General features: G+C 32.2%; 1 protein-coding gene across 4 annotated transcripts; it reads right to left on the reverse strand.

The window, feature by feature from the left end:
• Positions 1-4,647: 4,647 nt before the first annotated feature.
• On the reverse strand, positions 4,648-8,898 carry LOC107888840 (regulation of nuclear pre-mRNA domain-containing protein 1B). Of its 4 annotated transcripts, none has more exons than XM_041101827.1 (8): positions 8,608-8,898; positions 7,799-7,944; positions 7,303-7,550; positions 6,479-6,598; positions 6,218-6,368; positions 5,864-6,003; positions 5,750-5,785; positions 4,648-5,603 (listed from the first exon to the last, which is right to left on the reverse strand). In XM_041101827.1, exons 2-8 carry the CDS (start codon positions 7,872-7,874, stop codon positions 4,827-4,829), a joined length of 1,548 nt encoding a protein of 515 aa, XP_040957761.1. In that variant the 5' UTR covers positions 7,875-7,944; positions 8,608-8,898; the 3' UTR covers positions 4,648-4,826. The 4 variants fall into 4 exon arrangements, with proteins under 4 accessions (XP_040957761.1, XP_016668571.2, XP_016668573.2 ...); XM_016813082.2 differs by having other exon boundaries at positions 6,218-6,377; XM_016813084.2 differs by having other exon boundaries at positions 7,799-7,947.
• Positions 8,899-27,437: the final 18,539 nt, after the last annotated feature.

Below are 27,437 nucleotides of genomic sequence, written 5' to 3' on the forward strand. Positions count from 1 at the left end.
ATATTCATGCATTACATATAGCTTTAATTTTCATTTTGTTAGTGCACATTGTCTTTGCATTTTTATTGTCATTGCATTTTAATGTTAGTGCATTGGGGACAATGCAAACTTTAAGTTTGGGGGAATGCATATGGGTTTGGAAATACACCTACATTTCAAAAAAAATTGAGTTTAATGAAGCATGCAAGGTTTATTTACGGTTAATACAAATGTGTTTGAAAATTTTTGTTACATTCGATGCTTAATTCTTGAATCATGTAAATTATCAATGAATGAGTTGGATAAATTTGACTGAATTTTGTATCTTCAATTATTTGATGAGTGATTTAAGTTGCATTAGTAATGGATGACTAGTAGCACTCTTTAAAGGGAAAACTCTAATGCAAGCGTTAGAAAAATGAATCTTGCCAAAGGCTGTCGCTGCATGAGTGTGTGTCGGCACAATTACGTACTCCCTGGGGGTTTGCTGCGCTCCATCGTTACTTCTCAAGAACAAGGGTATAGTAATGCAACGATATCCCTTATTCACAAAAAAAGAGACATATAGTGTACAATAAATGTTGTATTGGTAGATAGAATTTAGGATTTAAAGCATGATGCTGGTTTTGATAAAGTTGCAATCTTATTCATTCATACTTATGTATTGTCGATGCAAGATTCTGTCATCTGAATGTGACTCATTTATTTGGATTTTAGGTGATTCAAGTTGTAAGAATGGTCATTTGTCTTAGTGAATTCTTGTGTAGCCTTGCTAGTTTCTGTTTTACTTGAGGACAAGTAAAAACTCAAGTTTGGAGGTGTGATAGTACTAGAAAGAACATATGTTTTCTCCCTACTTATTGGTTAATTTGTCCCCATTTAGTTATCATTAGTACATATTTTAGCATTTTCAGTTCAATAAATTGCGTTTTATAACTCAGTGGATCTTAACCTATTTATCCTTAATTTTGTCATGTTTTGGTACTGATGTCGCTGCATGAGTATTTTCAGATTGTGCCCAGAATTGTCGCCGCACCTAACAGCTGTCCGGATAAAAACAAAAAGGTGTGAGCTATCCAGTCTAGTACAACCAACTTGTACGTACAGAGGCAGTACTATTTGGATAAATATTAATATTCATGTGAAAAAAAGAAGGGAGAGGTTTTTGTGTGGGAGATTATCTTCTTCAACCTATCGTTTGAAGCTTTTCGGTTATGGCGGTTTAAGTCTCCTACAGGTGAACTGATGTGAAAGGGATGCCTCATTGGATAAATCCGAAGTAATAACTGCGCCCAGCGCTATATAAATTGATACCCAGTGTCTCATCGATTAAACCAAAGCAAATTGGCACCCAATGCCTCATCGACTCGAAGTCAAAGAAATCCCTGAACTCTTCCTATCCTATGGCATGCCATCTATATCCGACTTAGCCCGATAAAGTTAATAGGATTTCATTTCACTTTTCAAATACAACCAATGTCTAATTCTCATATTTGCACATTATCACATTTACACATATTCATTTCAATTCAAATAATCAATACATTCATAATGTATATACCAATTCAATCCATTTCAATAACTATAATTTCAATTCACTATCAAAGTGCCAAAATACTCACCTCAACCACTTACCATATGCATTAAATCAAAATACAACAATTAACAATTAAGTTTTGAGTATAGAAATACAAACCGTGGATTCTGAGCTATTCAACGTCGATTTTATCCTTCCCCTTTTTAGTCGAGGATTCCGGTACAACGTTAGCTACGAAATTAAAACAATTAAAATACATTAATACTACACAATTCAATTCCACATTGAATATTTCAATTTTTACTCAACATTTTCTTAAATTCGAATTTAGTCCCTAAACCGAGAATAATTTTTATTCTTCACATTTAATCCCATATTTTTATACTAATTTCACTTTGAGCTAAATTTAGCTCCCTATTTTCAATTAAACCCCTAAATTTCAAAATTTTCACAATTTAGTCTCTATTACTCAAAATTTGCAATTTGTTCTACAATTTAATCCTTTTCAATTTCCAACTTAAAAATCTATCAATTTAATCTTTGAAACTAAATTTATTCAATAATAACAACATCTAAAATCTTAATCAATCCTAATTATTATACTTTAATTTCACTCAAAACCATTTGGGGAAAGCTCAACCTTGATAACTAGCATAGTAAATTGCGGACCATGACACTTCTCCACTTACTATGTCAATGCCCTCATCGACATGAAGCCACACTTTTAGTAACCTTGTTGCATCAAGTTGACATTTCAGTCTCAAGTCCATTTTGAGTCTTCAAGGCCTAAAGTTATGATCTATTCAACACGCATCGAACATAGACTCGAACTTGGTCTCACCTCAATCGTTGGTGTAGTCTTGTCTATGCCCATTCCTCCATTGAACACTCGAACTCAATGCCACAACACATAATTATCAGGTTACAACCTTGAGGAGCCCTTAATGGTATGACCCTTTATTGATTGAATATTACCATGTCTTTAATACTCAAAAGGCATCCCTCTGGATGTGGCACTAACCGCACTCTTGCGGTATACCGTTGGATGCGTCCCTTTGCACTTGGTTTATGCCAACTGTCCATTGTGACACGAAAAGTTCTTAACATGGGAAATTCAGACACATTCACCATCCCCAACATAGGCCCTCTCGGCCCTTGCATGGTCACCCCATTGGGTATGGTCATCTTGGCCAACCACAACATATGCGACACTACCAAACTAGGTTGATCTTAGTCTCAATTTCAGACTTTAATGCTCATTCACGCAAAGTCTGGCATGTTGCTCTTTTCTCTGCACAATCTCATAGGTTGCCTGAACGAGTCATCCCACACTAGTTTTCTTAGCTCTCAGGCTTGATAATCCTCCAGTCTACTTTGGTTAGAAATTCAATTACGCTTGGACTAGCTCCACAAATCTCATGTATTAGTAGTTTATCATGGATAAAGGCATCGTAGCCCTATCCTAGACATAAGGATCTAGCAAACTACTCATGGTTCTCTGACCAACTTAAACTCAAGGGCCCTCTAACCAACTTAAACTCAAGGGACCTCCAACCAACTCAAACTCAAGGGTCCTCAGACCCACTCAATCTCGATGGGCCTTCCAAGCCTATCCTGATCACAATGGCCCACTAGCCAACACAGATGGAGCTTGCAACTGCTCCAATGATACTTAGGCACACTCTTGCACCACTCAGGTGCCCTCAAACTGAATGCCTCAATAGGACACTTCACTTGCTCCAACAATCCTCAAGTTTACTCTAGCTCGTTGCCTACAGAAGCCTTCATTGGTTCTAGTAGTGGGAATCGAAAATGATTTTCATGTTTAAACAGTAGTATAATTTTCTTCTAAATTTTTGTAAATATACTACTGCAAAACAAAATTGTTAATGTTGATAGGAAACCAAACTAAGTTTAAATAAAATAGCAATGATTGTGTCATGGAAGAACCACTGCCTTAGAAGAAATTTGTCCTGATCGGTGTAATCGTGTAGTGAATGTTACCCCTCAAGGTTAACACAGTACTTCAATATTCGAACACCTGAATAAATAAGGTGGAACACAATTGGCATTGCTCGCTTAAAAAGGAATAGAAACCAAAAAACAAAAGTAGTTTATTGGAAATCTAATCGAACAATAAACTGGAAGAAACTGGCAAAACCACACTAGGTTCAATTCCTAAGAAAGATTGGAGGGGTCGCAAACAGTCCCGCTTAAAAATAAATTTTCTAGACAGAATTTCTCTCTCGTGTAATTTTGTAGAACACCAGAATTTAAAGAACAGAAGGATGAGAGAAGATTTTCTCTCTATTTTTCTCTTGTTGTGTTCTATGAAAAATAAGAAGAATGACCTATTTATACTATTTTCTAAAGGGTAAAAAGATAAATTTATAGAATTAATTCCCTAAAATATCTCAATAGCCAGATTTTGATTTTATCAAATCGTAACCGTTTAAAAAATTCACTTTCTTTACATTACCAACAACTCAAGTATAAATATACCTCAAAAATACTCAAAAAAAAAAAAGAAAAATCAAATATCAATCATCAAATCAAGTGAAAATCCAAGATGACTTTATATTCTTACATTCTTTTTCTCGTACATTTGACTCAAGTTCTTCATGGCTAAATCTTCATATATGTTTTATTCTATTTTTGAGACAATAAACACTTTATAACACCCACCTTATTGAAGTTTTACATCATTTCACCAATTAGTAATTAAAAATTTTTAGATTTTTTAGTTCAACCATAAAAATTTAACGGTGGAGTGAAAAAAATAATAATTTTCAAAAACATTAATGATTAAAATAAAAATTTTTATAGTTTGACAACTATCTAAATAATTTATCCTAAAATTAAAATATATTAACTAAATTCTAAATTTTACAAATATATAAAGATTTCTGACATTTAAACCATAAATTTATATTAATACTTTGTTCATAAACTCCTGTTATGTTACCAAATTCGTCGCATTAATAAATAGCATAATGTGATTATTCAATTTGTTAACATATTACAAGTTTACAACTAACTTATATTCTTCTAAAATGTTATTATTATACTTTCAAGAAAATTTAATCTAATTATAAATTCAACTATTTCAACCATCCAAACGATGCAATATCTTTTCATATCAATAATAATTACGTATAATAACTATCATTTTCTCCGAATGACGAAAAGCAATGAGTATGATAATACATTTACAATGTGCACATGATGTTATACTACGTGGCGTGGCACCCAAACAAAGTTTCTGAGCAACAATATTTCAGTCTAAAGCATCCTAACGTAAAATGAATTTCTATTGCCGAGAATTCGGTGCTGTTGGCACAGACGAGGGCTGGTTGTAGAAAACTTCGGAACCCTGGAAACTCTGGTAAGAAATATTGGTTAATGGTGTCGGAAATGGGGAGAGACCAGTAATCGCACCTCCAACCACTGAATAACCAGGCAAGGAATGCTGCTGTGATGCGGTTGTCATCCCATAGCTATATGCTGCACCATTTATCAATCCAGCAGTTGGCATGTATTGGGACACAGCATATGGTGCCATTGCTGACACTGGTGGCAAAGGAGAAGAAGATGACGATGTAGGTGGCACTTCATTAGGAGTTAACTGCTGGGTGGTGGCTGCTACATTGTGCAGGTGAGATTCGGGATGCGAGAATGGTGGAACTAAAGCTTGTTGCACATTCTGAGATGGTATGTATGGCTGGTCATTCTCAAGCTTAGGCCTCTTCTCAGACGAATAATCACCGGAAGATTCTTTCATGGGATTTCCAAGGACACCCTCAGAAGCAAGAGAAGAGAGGACATATGAAAGCATCTGGGCTGAGGATGTCGATGCAGTTAGCTTTGCTGCCACTGCAGCTGCAGCAGATTTCCTAGGATCTTCCTCAGTTTGGCCAGAATTCTTGGGAAAGGATACTTGCCGGGCATACATAAGAGGAGCAGATTGTTCTGTAGCTTCCGGAATAAAACTTTCCTTCGAGCTTTGCTCAGATGCTAACTCAGGATTGTCACAATTCAACAACTGTCTGCAGATATTACCAGCCTGTTCTGCTCGGGACTGTGCAGCCTGTAAAACAATATGAAAATTATCAGAACACACGTATGTCCAGAAGTTCACAATATGGTTAACTGTATTTAAGCTGAGAGATAGATGCAAATAGTTCATAAATCCAACAACTATACTTAAAAGATAAGGCTAGTATAGTGTCAAACCTGAAGCTGAGAACGAACTTGCTCCAGCTTGAATTCCTGAAAGCAAGAGTAAATCAGCCTTACGGTAACAACACAATACCACAGAGTTACTTTAAAGTGATTAATCTAAGTAACCTGCTCCTTAAGAGCCTCTCTCAAATCTGAGATGAGATTAACTCTTGACGATGCAACAGCTGTTAACTGCTCAATACAGTCCCTCAGTGCAGCATGCTGATCCTGCACCTCCCCCACAAGTGCCGATCCACGGAACTGCCCTGTTCAAAGAAATTTGACATTTTTGGAAAGAATGTATCAAAATACATATTCAAAGTCTCCATAAGCAACAATTGTTCAAATGAGAAATATTTGGTCATAAAATGTTCCCAATGTTGATTGATATACATTTTTTTTCTTAAAGAAAGAAAATATAGGAAAAGGATTATGAACAATAGCTGTAGTTACTAACAACATGAGTAATGCAAGTCAGACCTGAATTGACATCAGTACTAATTTCCTTATCTACTTTCTCCATACAACTGATAGCATTCCTACATTTGCTGAATATAACATCTTCATCCATCTGACTACAATATAGAAACTGATAACCTGAAACTATTTTATCCACAGTATCTCCGACAGGCTGCTTCAGCTAGCACGAATACAAAGCAGAAACAAAATTATTCCATGACACAAACATATAAATACTGCAAAACAACAGAATAAATGCAGACAGCATTGAATTTATCTCACCAGTTTGGGATTTATATGCCTGCCATTTCTATTATTACTTTCTGATTGTCTGCCAAAAAGCTCTTCCTTAAGAATTTGTCCTCGAGAACCAAACACTTTTCTCTCTTCCCATATACTGATCTGTATTTCAAACATCAAAAAGAAATGTGATATGTCATGCTAATTTTGAGAGCAACCATTCTAAAACAGCATGATAGTAATAATTTAAAGCACACATATGTTTTGAAATAAAAGAACATAACAATTAGCCAAAAGATAGCAATAATACGAAAATAGAATAATAGGCATTGACTAATTACTGTGCCATTAACAGCAATTCAAATTGTCACGCCAAAATAAACCCCAAGCCAGTTAACTAGATCTAGAAAAATAGATGTAATAAAATAACAGTTCAACTGCAGATCCTTGATATTTAACTCAGCCATGGGAAAAGTACCAAGTATTTTGAACCAATCCAATGACCATTAAAACAGGCAATGTCTGAAAATTAACCTACGCCTAGCTATAGGCAAATTTATTAGAATGATCAATGCAAGATAAGTGAGGATCCACATAATATAAAACTGGCAAGACATGCATATATTATCCAATTATCACTAGTTACTTAGCATCATCAAATTAACTTGCCTCTCTGGATAACATCACACTCCTAAGGAGCCTAATGCAACCAATCAGGTCTTCCATTTAAAGGGAAAGTTAAAAGCATTTCGTTTCTGTTACTTTATGTCAAGAAGAGTGGCTGTGAGACACATTCAATTCTTCATAGATATTTTAATGACAGCAGAGAAGAAACAAAACCAGTATGTAAGTTAAGGTGACCATACCAGACGTAATGCAGCATTCCTCCCAAACTCATCCCCGCTTTCAATCACATCACGAAGTGCATCAGGAAGAACCTTCCAAAATTCACCAACAAATTCTGAACCCTTACGCCTGCTATTCTGCAAAATGTCATTGGCAAGATACAGAAAGGCCAATCTCTGCTCACGTGGAGAGCAATGAAATTGTCTGTCCCAAGTTTCAACAACTTGTTTTGCCTTATTCATATGGAAAATACACCAATGTGATAAAGCTTACCAAGTTAAGGGTGCAAAAGATAAACTTCAGAAGTTCATTTGTTCTTAACTTACATGGCAACTAGACAGTAATATCAAACTGGCATCAGCAGTAAGTTACCCTGTAGAAATAATAAAGTATGTATATGCTCAAGTACTACACATGACAATCTGGGAAAGGACCTTCCACAATGAAAATGAAATCAACCAGAAAAGAACAGTCATAAATAGGAAAAGAAGCAGGTAATACACAATTATAGGATACTCTCTATGCTTGCTTGGGAGTTATTGAGCTTGGCCAGCTTTTCTACTAAGATTTGGGGATTAAATGAACTGCCCATTGCTGCTATTGATGGCTGAGTAACAATAACAAATAGGGCAGACCTTCAAAATGCAACCTTCAGAAAGGAGCTGCTGAAAGATAAAGGACAAGTGAACAACAATTATTTGCATTCAGCTGGAAAAATTATAAATATAGGACTATCTAACTAAGCACAACTATATTCAAATTGCAAGTTCCATATATATTCTTTGAAAGTTTCCTCCTACAAGAGTGAAGCTAATAAAACAATAACCTCAGATAAAGCTCCCCAACTAAATAGGTCTTGATTCCTGGAATTATTCAAAACTTCCCCCTTTTTCTTCCTATTTTTTTCCGTAGGTTTTATTCAAAATTTATCTTTGAACTGCCCACTAGTCAGGGACTATAATGGGACAATGATAATTAAACGAAACAAAGTTCCCCATCAAAGAAGTTTACTGCAACTTAAAAAAGAAAAATATGAAACAAAAATTAGAATGTGAGTCTCCTATATTTAAAAAAAAAATTGGGAATTTAAAGTGAAGTCCTTAAGCTACAAAACAAACTATTGTAAACAACCAGTAAAGTTAAACCTCAAGGAACACAATGCAAACGAACTTAAAGCAAGAATTAGTTACAAAACAAATTAATGGCGGCTAAACTTCGAGGCGCCATAAAATAATTAAATAAAGAAAACCCTAGAAAAGAATAGATAATGGAGGAGAACACCCACAGAGAGAGAGAGAGAGAGAGAGAGAGAGAGAGAAGAGAACCAGTAAAACGCGAATGCTAGTGAGGTAGGCGGGAAATCAAGTAAGTTGGTGGATACCGGTGGTCATGGAGAGGGAATTTGGGGGGAAACCTCTATTATTTGGCGATTAGGGTTTAGTTTGAAATTGGGGCTGTTTGCTTTGCAGAGGATTTTGGTGAGGTTAACTATAGGAATTGGAGGCTTTGGTGGAACCGTACGCGTGAGGAACTGCAGAGTGTGTATATGCTTTGCTTTGGTCTTTGAGGAGACGATAAGTGCAGTGTATTGCAGCAGGGCAGGGCTTTAGACTTGGATTTATGATACTACGCTGTATTTTAAATTAATTGTATTTTTTAGTTCCCAAATTACCCTTAATATTGAGAGAGTTTTTTTTTTTTACTTAATGATAAATTTGGCTATTAAGTTTTGCATGTTTTGTTAAAATAACCTTAATTATATTTTTGAACTTTTTTTGTCATCAATTTTGTTCCTTTTTTTAATATGTTTTTTCTAATAGATTTTATGAATAAATTCTAAGTTTTAATTTTTCTTTTCTTTCAAAAGGTTTCAATATTTCATACTTTTGTTTATTGGAAAGTTTTTCTATTGAATTAATTTTTTTAGATAATTAGATTTGTTTTCTTTAAATTAAGATTTTTTTAATTTAATGTATTATTTATTTATTTTATTATTTTTCACATATAAGTTTATTATTAGGTTATCTAAGTAATAAATTACATCTCATTAAAATTATTCCACATATGAAATTATACATCATTACTGTTAATTTTTGTAACGGTACTTTCATTAAATCTCTTAGAAAAAACATATTGAAAAAAGGAACAACGTTTGATGACCAAAAAATGCTCAAAAATACAATTAAGGTCATTTTGACATAACATACAAACGTAGTGGCCAAATTTGTCATTAAGCTTTTTTTTTTTGAAAAATATGTCATATACCATAAATTTAGAATTTAGTTGATTTACTTTTATTTTAAGAATTTATTTATTTTATACATTTTAAATTTTTGAATTCAGGTCCAATTTTTAATATTATTAAAGTTATTTTGTTAAATTTAAGTTCATTACAATATCATTTTTTTAATTACATTATTACCAAATGAGTTTATTTTTTATTTCAAAATGTCAAACAAACAAATTTAACAAAAAAATTAACAATATTAACAATAAGACTTAAATTTTGAAAATTGAAAAGTCAATAGACAAAATTCATGGAAATAAAAGTACATCCCAATGTTGTTAAGATTCTAAGGTAATTTTAATATCATATATTCTTTAAAAATACTTTTATTGTTATGAATATCTTATTAAGTGGATGTCCGTCATGATCAAGATAAAGTTTTGATGTACTTTAAACTCTAATAGTTATTAGAATTAGATCTCTACTTCTTTTATACTTCTTATGCCTATAAATAGAAACTCTGATGAAGCATTGTAATCATCTCTTTGATCAATAAAGTACATTCTCTATTGCTTTCATATTTTCTTTGTACTTTTTCTCTCTATCTCTCTTTATTTTATAACACGTTATCAGCACGATGATTCTCTATTTTTTTTCTAAATCTTTCGAAGTCATCCCACAAATCAAATTCCTTTTCACCTTAAACTTTCACCCTTACAACTTAATCTTCAGGATGTTGAAAGATTCAATCTTAGAATGGATGCTCATGATAATAGTCAAGGTGATGACGATGATGTTAAAGATCTTCATGTATATTTTACTATGTTTTATTTATTGTTTCATACTTCTTATAATTGGAGAATAATCATGACAACATGAATGGATAGATTCTGATTTAAAATCCACATATGTTTACGATGGTGATTATGAAATAAAAAAAATCAATAGAGGAGTTTAGAAGTCTGCTATACCAGAATTGTTGCATTCCTCGAAGTGAATGTATACATAAAGAAAATAAAATATATACTCATGGACCACTAAAAGTGGGAACATAGTAATAAATAAGATAATAATGAAAGTTCTCAAGATAACTTTTCAAAGGGTAAATATAACTTATGTTATTGATGTGATATGAAAGATTATTAGCCACATATGTGGCATATGACCAATTATTTTTTTCTGTTAATATTCTTTGAGGAAGGAAATGAAAATGTAGTAATGAATTTTATCATTATAGATAGAAAATATTTATCTTATTTGGTACTGAAACAAACAAATGTTATTCCAAAATTTGATAGTACAAAAGTAGTCGAAAGCTCCAGAAGAGCTAATATATCAATATCTAAAAAAAATTTTGTGATAGTTAATGCATTAATTTTAAAAGATATTTGTAATGGATCTCATATTGAGATTGTGAATGAGAAAAATATTATATTTCATATGAGTAAAAAAAGGGATTGAGTTATTAATTTATATTTATTTTATAATTTTTGTGATAATCTTTGTGATAATCTTTGTGATATTCTTTTGTCATCATCCCTATTAAAGGTTGAAAGCAAAATATTTGACAGTGAAATATTTACTTATGAGCAATAGAATATGATAACTCTATCTAAAGCTTATTATGGTTAGATGCACCTAAAGTTGCAAGTTTTTTAAAAAACTGTGAGTATAACTCTATAGTATTCGGAATAAGTTCTCAATTAAAATTACGTGGTAAAATATTACTAATGAGAACTTGCAAGAGAGAAAACTTATGTATGAAAAGTCATTGGTTATGTACCTGTTGTACCATTGGAAAATAAGATTCACTCTCAAAGTTTGCTATTAATAGATTTTTGGGCATTTCAAGATTTTGGCATATTCCCTGAAGCGAAGACTGTATATAATTATTTGGAAATTATATTTATTGACTTAGTGGCATTATAGACTTCATATTGATTTAAACATTTCCAGTAGTAAATGTCACAATAGTACTTATATGTGGATAGAAATTAAAATGAATGACAATAAAATTATCAATTTGTTACAATTTAGTACAAATGAAACAAATGTTAAAGTAAACCAGAAGTTTACTAATAGAAATGTATTTACTACTTGGCGTAACCAGTTAGACTATTCTAGATCATATATGATGCGAAAATTAATTGAAAATTCATATGGACATTCATTAAAGAACCAGAAGATGCTTTAATTCAAATATTTCTCATTTGTTGCTTGTTCTTAATGAAAATTGATTCTTAAAAACTCACTAGCTAAAGTTGAGATTTAATGTCTTGCATTTCTAAAATGAATATGGGCTCATTCATCCACCATGTGAATGGTTTTGATATTATATGATTTTGGTAGATGCATCTACAAAATAATCACATTCGTTAGAAACTCGCAACTTGTCATTTGCGAGATTGATTGTTTAAATAATTAATTTCAGAGTATGCAATTAAGACAATTCATCTTGCTAATACTGATGAGTTTATATCTCAATCTTTTATTGATTGAGTTTGAAAAACTTTTGTACAATTTTGCGCATAATGGTTTAGAGAAATTATTGATTGAACACCCTGATTAATGTCTAAACCATTACTTATGAGAACTAAACTTCTTATTTCAACATGAGATTATGTTGATTTACGTGTTGTACGCATCAAGCCAATAAGTTATAAATACTTCCCATTACAATTGGTTTTTGATCAATAGCTAAATATTTCTCATCTTTGAATTTTTGTATTTGTGTATATGTTCCAATTGCTCCACCACAACTCATAAAGATGAGTGAATCCTCAAAGAAAGTTGGGAATATATATTAATTACAAGTTTCTTTATATTATTAGATGTTTTGAATGTATTCGAGATTCAATTCTGACATGATTTGTGGTTACAATTTTGATTCGATAGTTTTCCTGACATTAGGGGGAGAGAAATAATAACTTGTAATGAGTTAGGGGAGAATAATTTGAACCAGAAGTTCAATAAGGATAACTCATTACAAGTTAACTGTTAGATGTATTTACAAACTTAATGAGAATAACCAAGTGTTATATATCATCTAATATTTTAATTTGAATCAAAGTCCCAGTAGGACAATCAGTTAGAATAAATAATAGATTAATCGGTTCCAAAGATGAAAATTTTTCTAGATGGTCATATAGTAGAGACGGGTGCTCCAGAAAAGACCCAAGACATAACTAATTAGTAAAAGTTCAGAAGAGATTCAGGTACCTGAAACTCAATTTTAATATAATGAAAATAAGAGATCTCGATAAGCTATGTCAATTCGAGAAAATGTAGAATCGAATCATAAAAGTGGTCGACAATGATTTTGCATGCAATATTATTATTGAAATAATGAAATAGAATGAGGATCTTGAATAAATCTATTGAGAAATGTAGATATGGAATAAAATAATCAAAATAGAAAGACGCAACTCAAGTACAATTAAATTCATGGAGTTTTTGGACCAGTAGTCCAAATATCTAAAGGTATAAAGCCAGTGAGCGTGCAATTGAAGTAGTTTTGCAAAAGTGGAATAAAAATATGAAATTTTTCTCTAAGTCTTGGCATTGATTATGAAAAGATATAATATTCTTTTGTGGTGGATGCAATAATCTTTAGATATATTATTAAATTGATAATTCATAAAAGATTTAACTTGCGTCTAATGGTTATTATTACAACCTTTTATGAATCATTATATAGTAAAGTTTATATTAAAATCCTTGAAGGATTTAGGATGCTAGAAGCATATTGAAATTCTCGAGAAATTGTTCATTTATATGAACTGAAATAATTTGAACATATGTGGTAAATTTGACTTAGTAAATAGTAGTTGAAGGAGGATTATAAAATGATCCAAAATACCTATTTGTGTTTTTATAAAAAAAATCATGATTGTGTTTTTATAAAAAAAATCATGATTAAAGTTTGTTATGATTATTATTGAATCTCCTGAAGAGATCAAAATATATTTCCCTTAATTTCCCTCACTCGTGACTTTTAAAAGAATGGTAATATAAATGCTTAAGAAATACATTCAAATAGTCATTTGAAAAACCAATATTCAAGAATGAATACGTAGAATATGAGAAAATATGTGATGTTTTCATGAGGGGGAGTAAATACGCGTTGCACTCTTTTTCCCTTAATCGAGATTTTGTCCCATTGGATTTTCTTGGTAAGGTTTTTAATGAGGCATCATATTATGCATATTATAGATTGTATATTTTTTCCTTCATTAGGTTTTTATCCCACAAGGTTTTTCCTAATAAGGTTTTAACGAGGCACATTATCTACCAATGGATATCCAAGGGGGAGTGTTATGAATATCTTATTAAGTGGATGTCCATCATGATCAAGATAAAGTTTTGATGTACTTTAAATTCTAATAGTTATTAGAATTAGATCTCTACTTCTTTTATACTTTTGATGCCTATAAATAGAGACTCTGATGAAGCATTGTAATCATCCCTTTGATCAATAAAGTACCCTCTCTATTGCTTTCATATTTTCTTTGTACTTTATTCTCTCTATCTTTCTTTATTTTATAACATTTATATCAATTTTACCTTTTAGTTTTTTTCATTTTATCCTCAAATCATAGGTTTATTTATCCCTTTAATTAATATATGTGATGTAATTTGTTGAGGTAATCTTAAGCAATCCCAAGGACTAGTGGTAATTGGTGTCTGGCACTACATGCTAAAAAAAATTGTCATGTTTAAGTTGACAAATTTTGACATAAAAAATCCTTAGGCTTTTATTCTAGCTATTACTTTAAATGGCAGTCAATCCATCTTTGATATCCAAACTGCATATAGCAACATATTTTGGAGATTGATTTGGATTTGGATAGAAGCAATCAACTTCCTAAGTTTGGTGGATCCAATTGAATCGAGTGAAACTTGGAAGTATATCTTGAAGATTCAAGACTTATCTTGACCTAATTGAAGATATCCTTTTTGCTTATTATCTTACTTGTTTCATGGGAAGATTGATTGTAATTGATATGGTATGTTAACAAGTTTCAATTCCTTATAAATTAAGGAAACATGTATAGGTGATGTACTAAACTAAAAACACGTTTCTTTTTAGTGCATTGAGTGAAAAATCAAGTGAGTTACTTGGTTAATGTCCTGATTTTTTTATAGGGGAAACTTAGAGGAGAGTTGCCTAGATCTTAGGTCTAAAAGTGAGGAGTCTAATATTGTAACACCCCTCATTTGTCTCAATAGACGACAACCAAATCTAATTGGATATGCTACCATGACATTTTCAAGCTGAACTAATTTTTTTTCTTTTATAAAAGTCACCATTTCATTATTGGATCTAATTCCCTCAGTGTAGTATTTCTGTCTATATATAATTGTATTTTTCGAATAAATTAGTTTAATAAGTTATCCATAAATTACATTAATATCCTTTATCAATTGCCCTCAATGGTTTTTGCATGCAAAGCAAAATGAAAGCAAATATTGGCTCAATGAGTATCTAACATTTAACTAATATCAAGCGGTATTACGTGGTTGAATTGTAATATGAAAAGACAAGTTATATTAGTAAATAATCTAAACATGTCCTTAGTTTAATCGGATATGACACCCCAAACCCGACCGGGACGAACTGACCCGAATTCGAAGCGTTACATTAGCCACCTAAGTGACTCTCCAGCTAACGACCACCCAAGACACACCCGACCTTATAACACCTTAATCTTATCTAAATATTAGCTATTAATGCGGAAGCAAATTATGAGCCAATTTTAAACTTTTCGTAGGTAATTTAATCTAAGGGCATTTTTGTCATTTTACCACCTATGGTAAAACTAACCTGATTTTAGTTCTAAATGTTTACCAACCTTCTTTTAGTCAAAATTATACAAGCCTAAAAATTCCAGCTTAAATTGAGTTTGTTTGCTATGTCTAATTCAAGTTTTACTATTAGGGACTACATTGTAACAAATACAAACTATCAAGATCTACTCTGAGTTACAAATTAAGTGTGTTTCTATCAAATTTTAACCATTATGAGACTAATTCTAAAATTTTACCAAGTTTCCTTATCATCTAGGGCTCTAATTAGACTAATCAATATTTAGGACTAAATTGTAACATAACCAAATTAAAATACAAATTTAAAAAGATAAAAATTTAAACCCCTAAAAACCCACATGGCCATGTCCCCCAAACCATGTTTCACTAAATGCTCGTGTTCGTGTTATGAAAATCTTTTTGGTAGATCGCACACACCCGTGCGGAAATCCCACACACTCGTGTATGATAGCTCTAGTTTTCACACGCCCGTGTCACTTACCCACATGCCCGTGTGCAACCCCACACACGCCCATGTGGATAGGCACACGCCTGTGTGAAAATCATTGCATCTAATTTTGTGAAAAACTCAATTTAAAACCCGATTTTACATTTTTAAATGGCCAATTTAATCAGATTTAACTACGATTAACTAACATACATATACACACAACTTCAATTGAATTTATTAACATCAATTAAGCCTCAATTAAATAGAATTAATCAATTATTTTCATGCACATCAAACACCGAATAAATCAAATAAGTGGCGTACCTTAGTCACTAGTAAACCACTTCGTGGAAGCTTCATTTACACAATCGTTAGTATAAATTTCATGCTTTACACATCGTGTTATCAATCACAGTGTTATCAAGCAACAATACACCGTAAATCAGTCAATAATTAAACTCAAACATGCCTAAAAATTGTTATAAAACCATCCAAAATAAATGTCCAATATCCAATTACAACCAAAATCAAACTAATTCCCAAGAGTTTCACAATGCCAGACTACAGTCTCTAAAATGAGTAATAAAGTCTCTACCAAGCCTAAATCTCTTGAAACTCTCTTTCTCGGATCCTCAGCTCCTCAATCCCAACGATTATCTGCACGAATTGTGAGGATGTGCATTTTAAAAAGCTTAGTGAATGTTAATAAAAACAACAAGTAAATTAACATCCAATTCATGCTTAATTCACAACCAATCATTCACCAATTATCAGCCAAAATAATTAAACATGTCAATTTAATTTTCATAAACATTTTTAATACCAAAAATCAATTATTCATGGCTTTCAATCATCAATTGGTATAACAATAATCACACAAAAATATATTGGCATACACTTCTCATGGCTTAATTGAGTGATCATACATCGGATAAACAGATCTCCGAGCTCCTACAAATATTAAATACAGTCCATCGAGTTGAGCGGACCAAAGCAAACGCTCCCTTATAGCGCCTCAAATAACCCATTGAGTGGAGACTCATGCTAAACACTCCCTTATCTACTCCAAACAAATCAGTTCACCTAGAGTCATATGCTCACAATGTCACAAATAAAGGTGAGTACCCACAAATCCTATGGCATGCCAACTATATCCAATGGATCCACCATGCATGTTGCCAATATATTCAATCAAACAAAGCATATAAATCAATCATTAGTGTGCTCAATTTAAGGTGACAAGATGCTTATGTGTAACATGTAACATAGCATTTAATAATCAATTAAATCAAGCAATTCATTTGCCAATTTCCTATAATCAATTACCAATTTTAACTTCAACATAACATGATAAAAAATTTCAGTACAAATGCTTTAAATCATCCATAAGATTAATCTAATTAAATAGTACAACACCACCCAAAAGCTTACTTACCATTTCTTTTCCAACACAAATTCAATTTTTGCACATATAATACCAATCTTGCAAAATTAGCCATTCAACCATAATTAATTAATTGAAATTATTAGTTAAGCTACTAATTAAACATAATTGAGGGTCAATTTACCAAATTGCCCTTAGAAACACTCACCACACAATTTTATTATATCACAACAAGTGATCAACTAGGCAATTTCGAGCTTCAATTTCGATTATCTCGATCCTTTTCAAGATTCGGAGCTTCAACAAAGGTAAAGTAGAGTACCAACTTTCTAAAGCTATATTAAACACGAATTTTAATTAACTATGCTAATTGAAATCATTTCACAAAGATACCTTACCGGATTTGTAACATCAAGTCAAAAACTCGATTCCTCACAAAATCTACCTCTCCAGTCCTTCTAATCACTTCCAAACAGCAATACTAGACCAAATACACACATACTAAGCATCAATTTCACATTTAAATCAATTTCACAAAAATCCGAAAAATTAATTCAAGAAGATGATAAAATTCAGATTTCTTCAAATTACCTCACAAATCATGTTTAATCTTGATAAATAAAACCAAAAACCTTCTAATAGATCCATTTTGAGTTGGAATATCCATTGATTTGTGGATTTTCTCTCAAAATTTAAGATCCACCATTAAAGCACCTTAAGCTTTTGAAGAAGATGACATTGATAAAAAATCCTTTAATTGACTTTCAAATCATGTAAAAATGTTTCTAATCTTCATAAAAACAAGTTTAGGATTGAAAATTACATTTGATTCGCTCTAAATTTTTAATCCTTTAATTAAAAATTCCTTTTTCAATCCAAATTAATTATTTTCATTAATAATTATTTAATTACTTTAAAATTAATTTTCCAAAAATATTTTTATTTTTTTGAATTATTGTTTAATCGATTTTAGCTGAAATTAACCTCCTAAATTAAATTAAAAATTACTAGAAACCTCATAAATTCCTAGTTTTGCACTCGGAACCTGAAAAATATACCCAAAACTATTAGACCCGATTTAGGGATATTACATCGAAAATGAACAAATAGATTTAAAGACTAATATGTCGTCTATCAAGTCTAATTAGAGAGATACCTTATCTTGAGTATTGGATCGGATGACTCCCAAAAGATAGAGACATAGATGTGACTAACTGGACTGATAGTACATTGGACATGACTCAAGTAGAATAGATCCTAAATCTATTTATGGACATATCACTTGTGATGTCCATAGTGTGACACACCATAATCCTGAGTGGATGATGGACTTTGTATGAATGACTCGTATACTTTGGAGTAAGTAAAAACCTGAGTTCAAATATATAAGGAATTGAAAACTGGTACGTTGAGTATAAAAATTTTGCAATATATAACATCATTCCACAAAAAATAGAATTCATAGCCCAATTTAAGGGTAAATGATATCCTCTCATCGGTATTACATGATAGATGAAAAATAAACATGATCATGTTTCATTTGTCTTTAAAATAAATGATTTAATTACTATTTGATAGTAATTGACTTTTCATAAAAGAAGATGTAGTTATTACCATGAGATAAAAGAGGATCATATTGGGAGAACAAATTTATCTCAAAGAGATTAAGGATATCCTATGAGGGTAACACACTTATGACAAGGTCATTGGACGAGCACTTATTGAGTAGCTTTCGTAATGTTATATAATAAGGGAGAGCTCAATCATGATACTTTACTAGAATTACGTCGTGACTAAATAATGTTGTAATTAATAGGCATAAAATTAGAACTTAATTACACGTTATTTGAGCCCTAATTATATATGTTCAATCGGTCCTTCTACAAGCTCGAGATAACCATAAATGATTTGTATGTAGAATCAATAATAAGAAATGGATGAAAAGGATGAACTAAGAGAAATAGATTGCATGTATCACTAATCATAGTGAATGCATTTTCTCGCTAAGTACAAATATGACTTGAGAATTAATTTAAGGTTCTTCGAATTAATATTTAAATAATTAAATAATTGAAGCTATAAAATTCAATTAAATTGAATATTCATTATGGATTTATTGAACAAGAAATTAAATATATTTCCGCATAGTCTCTATCATGGTAGATTTGTTATGACTTTAATCGAATTAGAATTGGGTTGAGAAAATTATTTAATTTAGTTAAATTAATTAATTAAATTAATTGATTAAATAATACTTATTTTAGGTAATAGAAAATAGTATTGGGTTGGATAAAATTATAAGTGTTGGATCAAAAGTCCAATGAAAATGTAACACCCCACGCCCAACCCATTCCTTGAATCTGGGTATGAAGTGTCACAGATGAACCTATACTTAAATTTTGCTTGTAACCCCTTAGACCTGGCCTAGACGTAATGACCAAATCTTGAAGATCACATTCGTGTAGTAAAACGTTTTGAAGTTTTCTGTAACACCCCTAACCCGTCTCCGTTGCCAGATTAGGGTTATGGAGCATTACTGTACAAACAAAAACATTTAAATTAACATTTAAATAAATTATACATATTATAATCCATTCAATCACATGCATTTTGTCCCTAAATTGAGCCTTCGAGGCCCTAAAAATAGCTTTGGTGCAATTCGGGACTAATCTGAAACAAAACAGAAGTTTGAAGAAAAAGTTGCAAAACTTGAAAAATAGGGGTCACACGGCTGTGTGGCTAGGCCGTGTAACTTTCGAACAAGGGACACACGGCCGTGTCCCAACCCGTCCTCACCCGTGTAACTCATTGAGTTTCCCCACATGCCCGTGTGCCAAGCTGTGTGCTAGGCCTTATGCTAGGCCGTGTAACTCACTAACTTTAAACACTAAGAAATTCTCAAATGACACACGGCCGTGTAACAGCCCTTGTCTTAGGTTGTGTGAACCCAAAATTTATCTAAAATCAAACCATTTCAAGTCCATTTCATGCATAATTAACCACTCGATTTGGGCACACATTCAAGGGATTTAAACATCATTCAAACACATATAACCATGTCATTTCAAACATCCTAAATCACCTAACCAATATGTCATTCAAGGCACCCCAAATATACCAAAATGTTACATACCAAAACTAGTCAACATTGCATTATTTCAACCATAAGATCCTAGTTCGAATATCAACCAATACTTATCACAAGTGACTATTTTCAAACCATCACAAACATACCAAAAGAACATGCATTTCTATTACTTAAAGGTGGTCAAGGTAACCTAACTTAACAAGCATTACAAGTCCATCATCTAAACATAAACTTCAAAGACATAGGCATAGTAAAACAACCATCTACACTTTCATGAAATACCATTACAAAGATCTTATACATGCCATTAATAACCTTGGCCAAGATACCCCAAAAAAACTACCAAATTAATTGCCAGATAGTGTGATAGGTCTTCGACGAGCTTCCAATCGATCGACCTTCTGATAATCTATAAAAACAAAGGAAAATAACTACGTAAGAAATTAGTGCTTAGTAAGCTCGTATAAACTTAAACATAACTTACCAGTTCAATAACACAATTCATAGATTAACCAAAAACCATTACCAATACCATGAGCTTAATATAAGCCTATTTAAGCATTATCAAGCTCACATGTTAGAAGATTCATCAACATCATATATAAATTCATTCATATCATAAGTAGATTTCATAAGGTACATTACATATGCATCAACCATTTCATAAAGTAATGATTTAATCCATTTGCTTACTTACCATTTCATTTCCTTTTCTTACCCGTTGAACCATCTATAATTTCATTGGATACTCGGGAAGCTCACACATAGTGTGCCTTTACATATAATCATAATCTTTCCTTTACATATAATCATAATCACTTAAAAAAACATGTTTATTTTCCAACAAGGATTCATAATTTATCAACTAACATAAAAAATCATTCAAAAAAATCCATGGCAAGTCCCTCAACCTTTAACCATTTTGCAAATTAACCTCTAGGCTAGCTAGATTAAGCTAAAATGAACTCAAAAACATAACAAATAATAAAAACGGAGTTCAAAATCATACAATGCAAGGGAAACAAGCCTTGGCCGAATTCTCCTCTTCCTTTAATGGTTAAAATCAGTTTTATAATGAATAATGCGGAAGATGATACTTTGTTTTAGGTTATCTTTATCATTTATTTATTAAATTACTAAATTAACCTTTAAAAATAATTTAAATTACCATAAAACCTATCCACCAAAATCCACTATCTTAGTATATGTTTTAATTACCATCTAAGTCCATTTGATTAAGATTTCACATCTATTTGATCCCTTAACTTAATTGATGCTCACTTTTGCAACATTTATGACTTAGTCCTTTTTACCTAATTAATCATTTAAACATCAAAATTTCTTAATGAAATTTTAATATGACCTGAATATAATCCCGTAGACATTAAATAAATATTAAAATAATAATTCACTCATCAAAATTATGGTCTCAAAACTACTGCTTCTGACATCACTGAAAATGGGTTGTTACATTTTCTCTTTAAAAACCATTTTTGCAAAACGTCTTTCAATCTTGTTTTAAGTAAAACCACATTTAGTTGATATCTTTTAACTTTGGAAAACTCAAATTATGTGAGTGTTTCAGGAAAACATCATAATACAATTAAAATATCCCAACGGACAAATTTCTATATCTAAAACTTATTTATCGATTTGAAAACGTAGGTTAAATATACATCTCGTAAAATATCCGTTTCGTGAGTAGATAGTGTCGAGTTTCGAAAACATAGTATAAATTTTGAAATTGTCCTTATTGAATTTAATTTGTCATTTTTATTTAAAGATATGTCGTAAATTATTTTTTTCAAATAAGTTAAATGATAGTTTTAAAACAAAACCCATGTAGAAAAATCCCAAGTCAAAGTCCAAAATTCAAAACCAATGTCCAAACCAATGTCCATAGTAAGTAAACACAACCCGAATTATCAAATACCAATAATAATAAGGTTTTCTAGAAAATGACTGAGAGTGCTCTATAGCCGGGCCCATCCTAACCTTGATTATCTGAAAAAGTAGAATTTAAATGGGTGAGCTTAAAAATCCTAGTGTGGGTCTCCAATAATAATATTCACAAAATAAACTCATATCAGCATCATTTTAAATATATCATAACATATAAATTATTCAATCACAAAATTAGATATGGCAGAATGCGTAATGACGATGTTAATGCAACGTTTTTCAGAAAATAGTACAGATTTTAGAAAATAGATCTTACCCAAATTCGCTACACACCATTAAGAGTTCCCCAGGACTCATCTATCTAATATCACACCAATAATGTGGACTAGCCACCAGATAGTGCAGTCAAGCTGCCAGAAATAGAATAGTGTGGTCGAACCACCAGATATTCCAGATTTACTGCTAGATATAGAATATTGTGGAAAAGTGATAATTCTTGAAAATAGTTATATTTTATGCATTTAGACTTGGTTAATGACCTGTACTTAGGTAAGTTTAGTTGCATTTTAGGATTTTCCATTAATTTTTTTAGGAAATTGCATTAAAAGGCTTGGACTATGCTTAAATGTTATTACATGTTACTTCTAATTGTTTACGGGAAGGATTTGTTTGTTAAGTGACAAGTACAGAATGAGGAAAAAAAGTAAAGAAGTGAAAGTTTGTCGGGGTAAAAGGTTGGACAGTTTGTCAACACTGTAACAACCAAAACCCAACCTAGACGTTATGGCCGTATCTAGCAATGTCACACGATAGTGTTTTTGAAACCCCGTTGTTACGTTGAAAAAATTCCATGTTATTATTGTTAGTAAACCTTTGTTAGAAATTAGGAAGTCTTCTTTATTCATTTAAAACATTTGTTTTGAAATATCCCTTATTGCGAAAGCTTTAATAAAACAGTCTAAGTGATCATGCGTTTAGAAACTACTTTAACTTTTTGAAAACCAAATTTCCTAGGACCATCAGGTATAAATCCATAAAGTAAAATAAATAAATAAAAACCCAAAATTTAAAACCAAAGTCCTAGAGGGTCCTTAAATTACAACCCAAATAATCAATAATAATTAAATCATAAAACGTAAATTGAAAACCATGAAGTCCAAAAATTACTGTGGTCACTGCTAAGTCCTCCGTCGCACCGATCCGTCTAAGTCTGGGGATTACCTATGCACATTAAACAAAAAGGGTGAGTTTACGTAAACTCAGTGTGTAATCCCGCAAAAACTAACAAACAATCAGTATTCACAGTGCACAGTTGAACAGTCTTGGGCCTAAGCCCTTTTCAGTATTAGTGACAGTTTGGGACTTAGCCCATCTCTGTATAGTGTCAAAAATGCAGTAGGGCCTTAGCCATCACAGTATCAGTAGCAGTAACAGCTATGCAGTAGCAAAATCCTAACCATCCAGCCTCTACACACCATCTCCGTCAAACCCTACACTCCATGTGGGGATATAATCAACCCACCCATCCCTACACTCAAAGTAGTACCGAATGCGGCACAAAATAGTAGTTTGCAGTTGAGCTGTGAGTAAATTAAGCTTAAAACCTTTCAGTACACTTCTTCTGAATAACAACCCCCAACCCAATGCAGTGCAACAAATAATGGATGATATGCTATTATGCAATTTCAGTACATATATTTGGTTCAGATATTAACATGCTCAGTACAAATATCATTCAGTCAATTTCACACATTAAGGGGTCTAAGTAGCTTACCGACCTTACAGTAGGTTCACAGTTGTGTTTGCTCGTGTGGCCCACTCGGCCCAAATTGGCCTTGGCCATGTTATCCATTTTTAATGTAACCCATGCTAGCTAAATATTCATATATGTTTTCACTATTTACTTATATGTTCATTCAAAGCTGTCTACTTGAGTCATTGTCACTAAATTATTTATATCTTGAGCTACAGAATTCCAAATTAATATCCGCTTGATGTTTTCAAAACTAGTCTCAAAAACCTTTCTACCATAAAATTTTTAGATTTTATAGTTTATCAAATAAGTATAGTAAAATCTTCAAATCTATCCCGATTCTGCTGTTTGATAGCTTCAACCTTTCCTTACTAAAAAATATTTATCTCTTAGTACGAAATTCAGATGATGTTTCCAATTGTGTCTCTTGAAAATAGACTTGTTAAAGATTTCAAAATATAAATTTAAGCCCCTAATTATTTTTTACAATTTTTGATGATTTTTCAAAAGTAAGAACAGGGAAACCCGAATTTATTCTGACCTTGTCTCACAAACCTTATTATATCTCATAATTTACAATTCCATTGCTTGCATTGTTTTTTCCATGAGAAAATAGGCTAAATAAAATTTAATTTCATATTTTATTCAACCTCTAATTCAATTTCCACTATTTTTGATGATTTTTTAAAGTTAGACTACTGCTTCTATCCAAAACTATTTTAGTGCAGAATGTTGATTTCCGAGTTTATAACACCCTTTTTTCCTTTCTCTACAATTTTTTGTATCATTTTCTCTTATTTCTCTTATTTCTCGACAACATGCAATTTCAACTTTGCACCGAATCCTATTTTCTACGTTTTGGGTACACACTTGGTATCATTTCTGATGTGTAAGCACTCCTAAGCCTCCAGAACCTAAAAATCAACCAACAAATATCTAGATTAATCACTTAATTCGTTTTTAGTCAACCAATTTTGGAAGGAACTCGACTAAAAACTTAACAAAACCCTTACCTCGCTTGAGTAACCATGACTTCGCACAATCACAACGTCGACTCAAAACCATCAGCCCCTTGATTAACTCCTAAACACCAAAAAGGAATCCCCCTTTCAGAGATTAACCAAGAACGATTAACAATAGACAAAACCGTTACTTACCAAACACACGCAATCAACAATGAACAACCAAATCAATTGGAAAATAAAGAAAGAAACGGAATGAGAAAAAATAATGGAAATTTTGGCAGCAACTAGGGGAAAGAATCAGCAGAGGAGAAAAAAAAAGAAAACGTCAGAAAAAGTTTGGGTAATTGGAGAGAAAATCGAAACTCTACTTTTTTTCCTACAACAAAAAGATAATCAGATTATTTTCTGATAACCTCTCCCCCATTATCTCCTAAAACAACTCCCTATTAACCCGCTAAAACAAATCTACTCAAAATTTTGCCCTAACACAACTCTTAGCCAAAATTGGAGAAAAAATACTGTCTCCACGCCATCACAGAGAATTGAACACAGGACCTCCTTCACACCAACACTCCACTTATCCACCAGACGAGCAGGACCAAAGATAGGGCTTATTCATAAAAATACCAAAATTTTCCCAAGTCCTGGCTTGAACTTGGGACCTCTCGCACACCCAGAACACTTAACCATTGAAGCAGATACACAGTTGTGTCACACCTTCGTAAGAACAAAAATAAAAATTCTGGGGCATTACAAACACAAATGCAATAGCAATGCCAGGAAGCAACCCACTCAACACGTGTACCAGAAAAATTAGCTTAAAAAAGAGGAAAATGATCATAGGATCATGGGATGATGGGTCTACCCTAAAAAAGAGATATAAAACCCAAAAATAAAACTGAAAAGGGGGTAGACGGTTGGAGATTCATTTTTTGAAGGAGAAATCCCTTAGATGAAAATAAAAGGTAGCGGTTGCGACAAGGACAGAGACGCACAGGGGAAGACGAAAGTAGTCCCTCCTGGTCACTGGAAGACATTTCGTAGCCGGAGTTGTGGGTTGGATAGGAGAAAACTATCTTCCTAAGTTCTACCTTTGATTCTTTATTTTCTGTTCCGTAATCTGATTTAAGGAAATAGTGTTGATTACTATTTTGAATCTAGATTCTGTTCACCAACCCATAAGCTAAATCTTATAGGGTTGGGATTACTTGATGAAACTTTATTTCCATGATTGGCCACGACTTAGATTAGTTTTAAATTATTGTTTCATTCAATGGTGTTTATGAATAGTGTGTGTGTATAATATCTAAACATAGGTGAATATGCAACATGATTATAAAATTAATCTAATTCTAACATGGTTAGGTTAGGTCGAAATTGAATGATATGAGCGAGTACTCGAAAGAATACTCGTAGCAAACTCTAGACATTGAGTAGTGTTCTGTACGGAAAGGAGAAGAACAGTAGTAGGAACAAAACTCAAAGCCTATAGACATATAGTGCCCTAGGTAAGGTAACTCAAGGCCTATCTCTCGAAAGAAACAGACTACAATAGAACTATTCTGAGCACTAGAATAAGACTGAACTTGTAGAGGCATTATTGATTAATGAGGGTAGATTCTTGGTAATCACATCCTTATGATCAACATCGTAGATCCTTTAACCTTTGCTGTAGCATCTTTATTTTCACATCCTTAGTTGTTACTTGTTTACATATTATTCACATAATCATTCTCGTAGTAGCCATTCTATACTTACTCTTGTCTTGCCATAGAATTTTCATTTATTTGTTAGAATTCACATATTACACACATCAATATTCCTTAATTATCTCTGCATTCTTATTATTGTTTTTTTCATAACATTAAACACACTCATTTATAATAACTTAACCAATTTACCTAACTGATCCTTGTGAAGACGATCTCACTTATCACTTTATTACTTGATCCGACATGTACACTTGCACAATTCGCTTAGCATATTCACACGCGACAAGTTTTTAGCGCCGTTACCGGGGATCGACAGTTTGGTGAAATTTGGTTTTGTTATTTTTTTATCTAATTCCACTAGTTTTATTTAACGTAGTTATTTTTAATTTCTACAGGTTTGCTGTTAGTGCATGGGTAGAGGCATTCCTACTAACGAAGAGTATCATTTTGACCCAGAGATCGAGAGAGCTTTGTGAAGGAGTAGAGAAGTGCGTAACATGTCTAGGGACGGGAATGATCCTGGTCTGAATGATCCATTAAATCTAAATGGTCAGGATGTTGATCTTATTATTCATCATGTGATAGATGACCAAGATAGGCCAATTTGAGAGCATGTTGTACCAATTTTGGATTAATTGAATCTAGGGATAGTTAGACTACACATTCAAGCTCAACATCCTAAATTGAAACCAATGCTGTTTTAGATGTTGCAAATAGTGGGATAGTTCAGCGAGTTGTCTACTGAAGATCCACGATTGCATTTAAGACTTTTTCTAGAAGTATGTGACTCATTTAGGCAACAGGGTGTTCCTGAAGATGCCTTACGACTTAAATTATTTCCTTATTCCTCGATAGATCGAGTAAGAGC

This window comes from Gossypium hirsutum, chromosome D09 (assembly GCF_007990345.1).
Source record: "Gossypium hirsutum isolate 1008001.06 chromosome D09, Gossypium_hirsutum_v2.1, whole genome shotgun sequence".
NCBI lineage: Eukaryota > Viridiplantae > Streptophyta > Magnoliopsida > Malvales > Malvaceae > Gossypium > Gossypium hirsutum.

What these genes read in the sequence shown, in the direction of transcription:
- LOC107888840 (XM_016813082.2), bottom strand. Translation starts at nt 7,874, where the DNA reads ATGGGCAGTTCATTTAATCCCCAAATCTTAGTAGAAAAGCTGGCCAAG. An exon ending in GGAATGCTGCATTACGTCTG is followed by an intron (nt 6,599 to 7,302) that starts GTATGGTCACCT and finishes TTTGAAATACAG; the next exon opens with ATCAGTATATGGGAAGAGAG. An exon ending in GAGAGGCTCTTAAGGAGCAG is followed by an intron (nt 5,786 to 5,863) that starts GTTACTTAGATT and finishes TCTTGCTTTCAG; the next exon opens with GAATTCAAGCTGGAGCAAGT.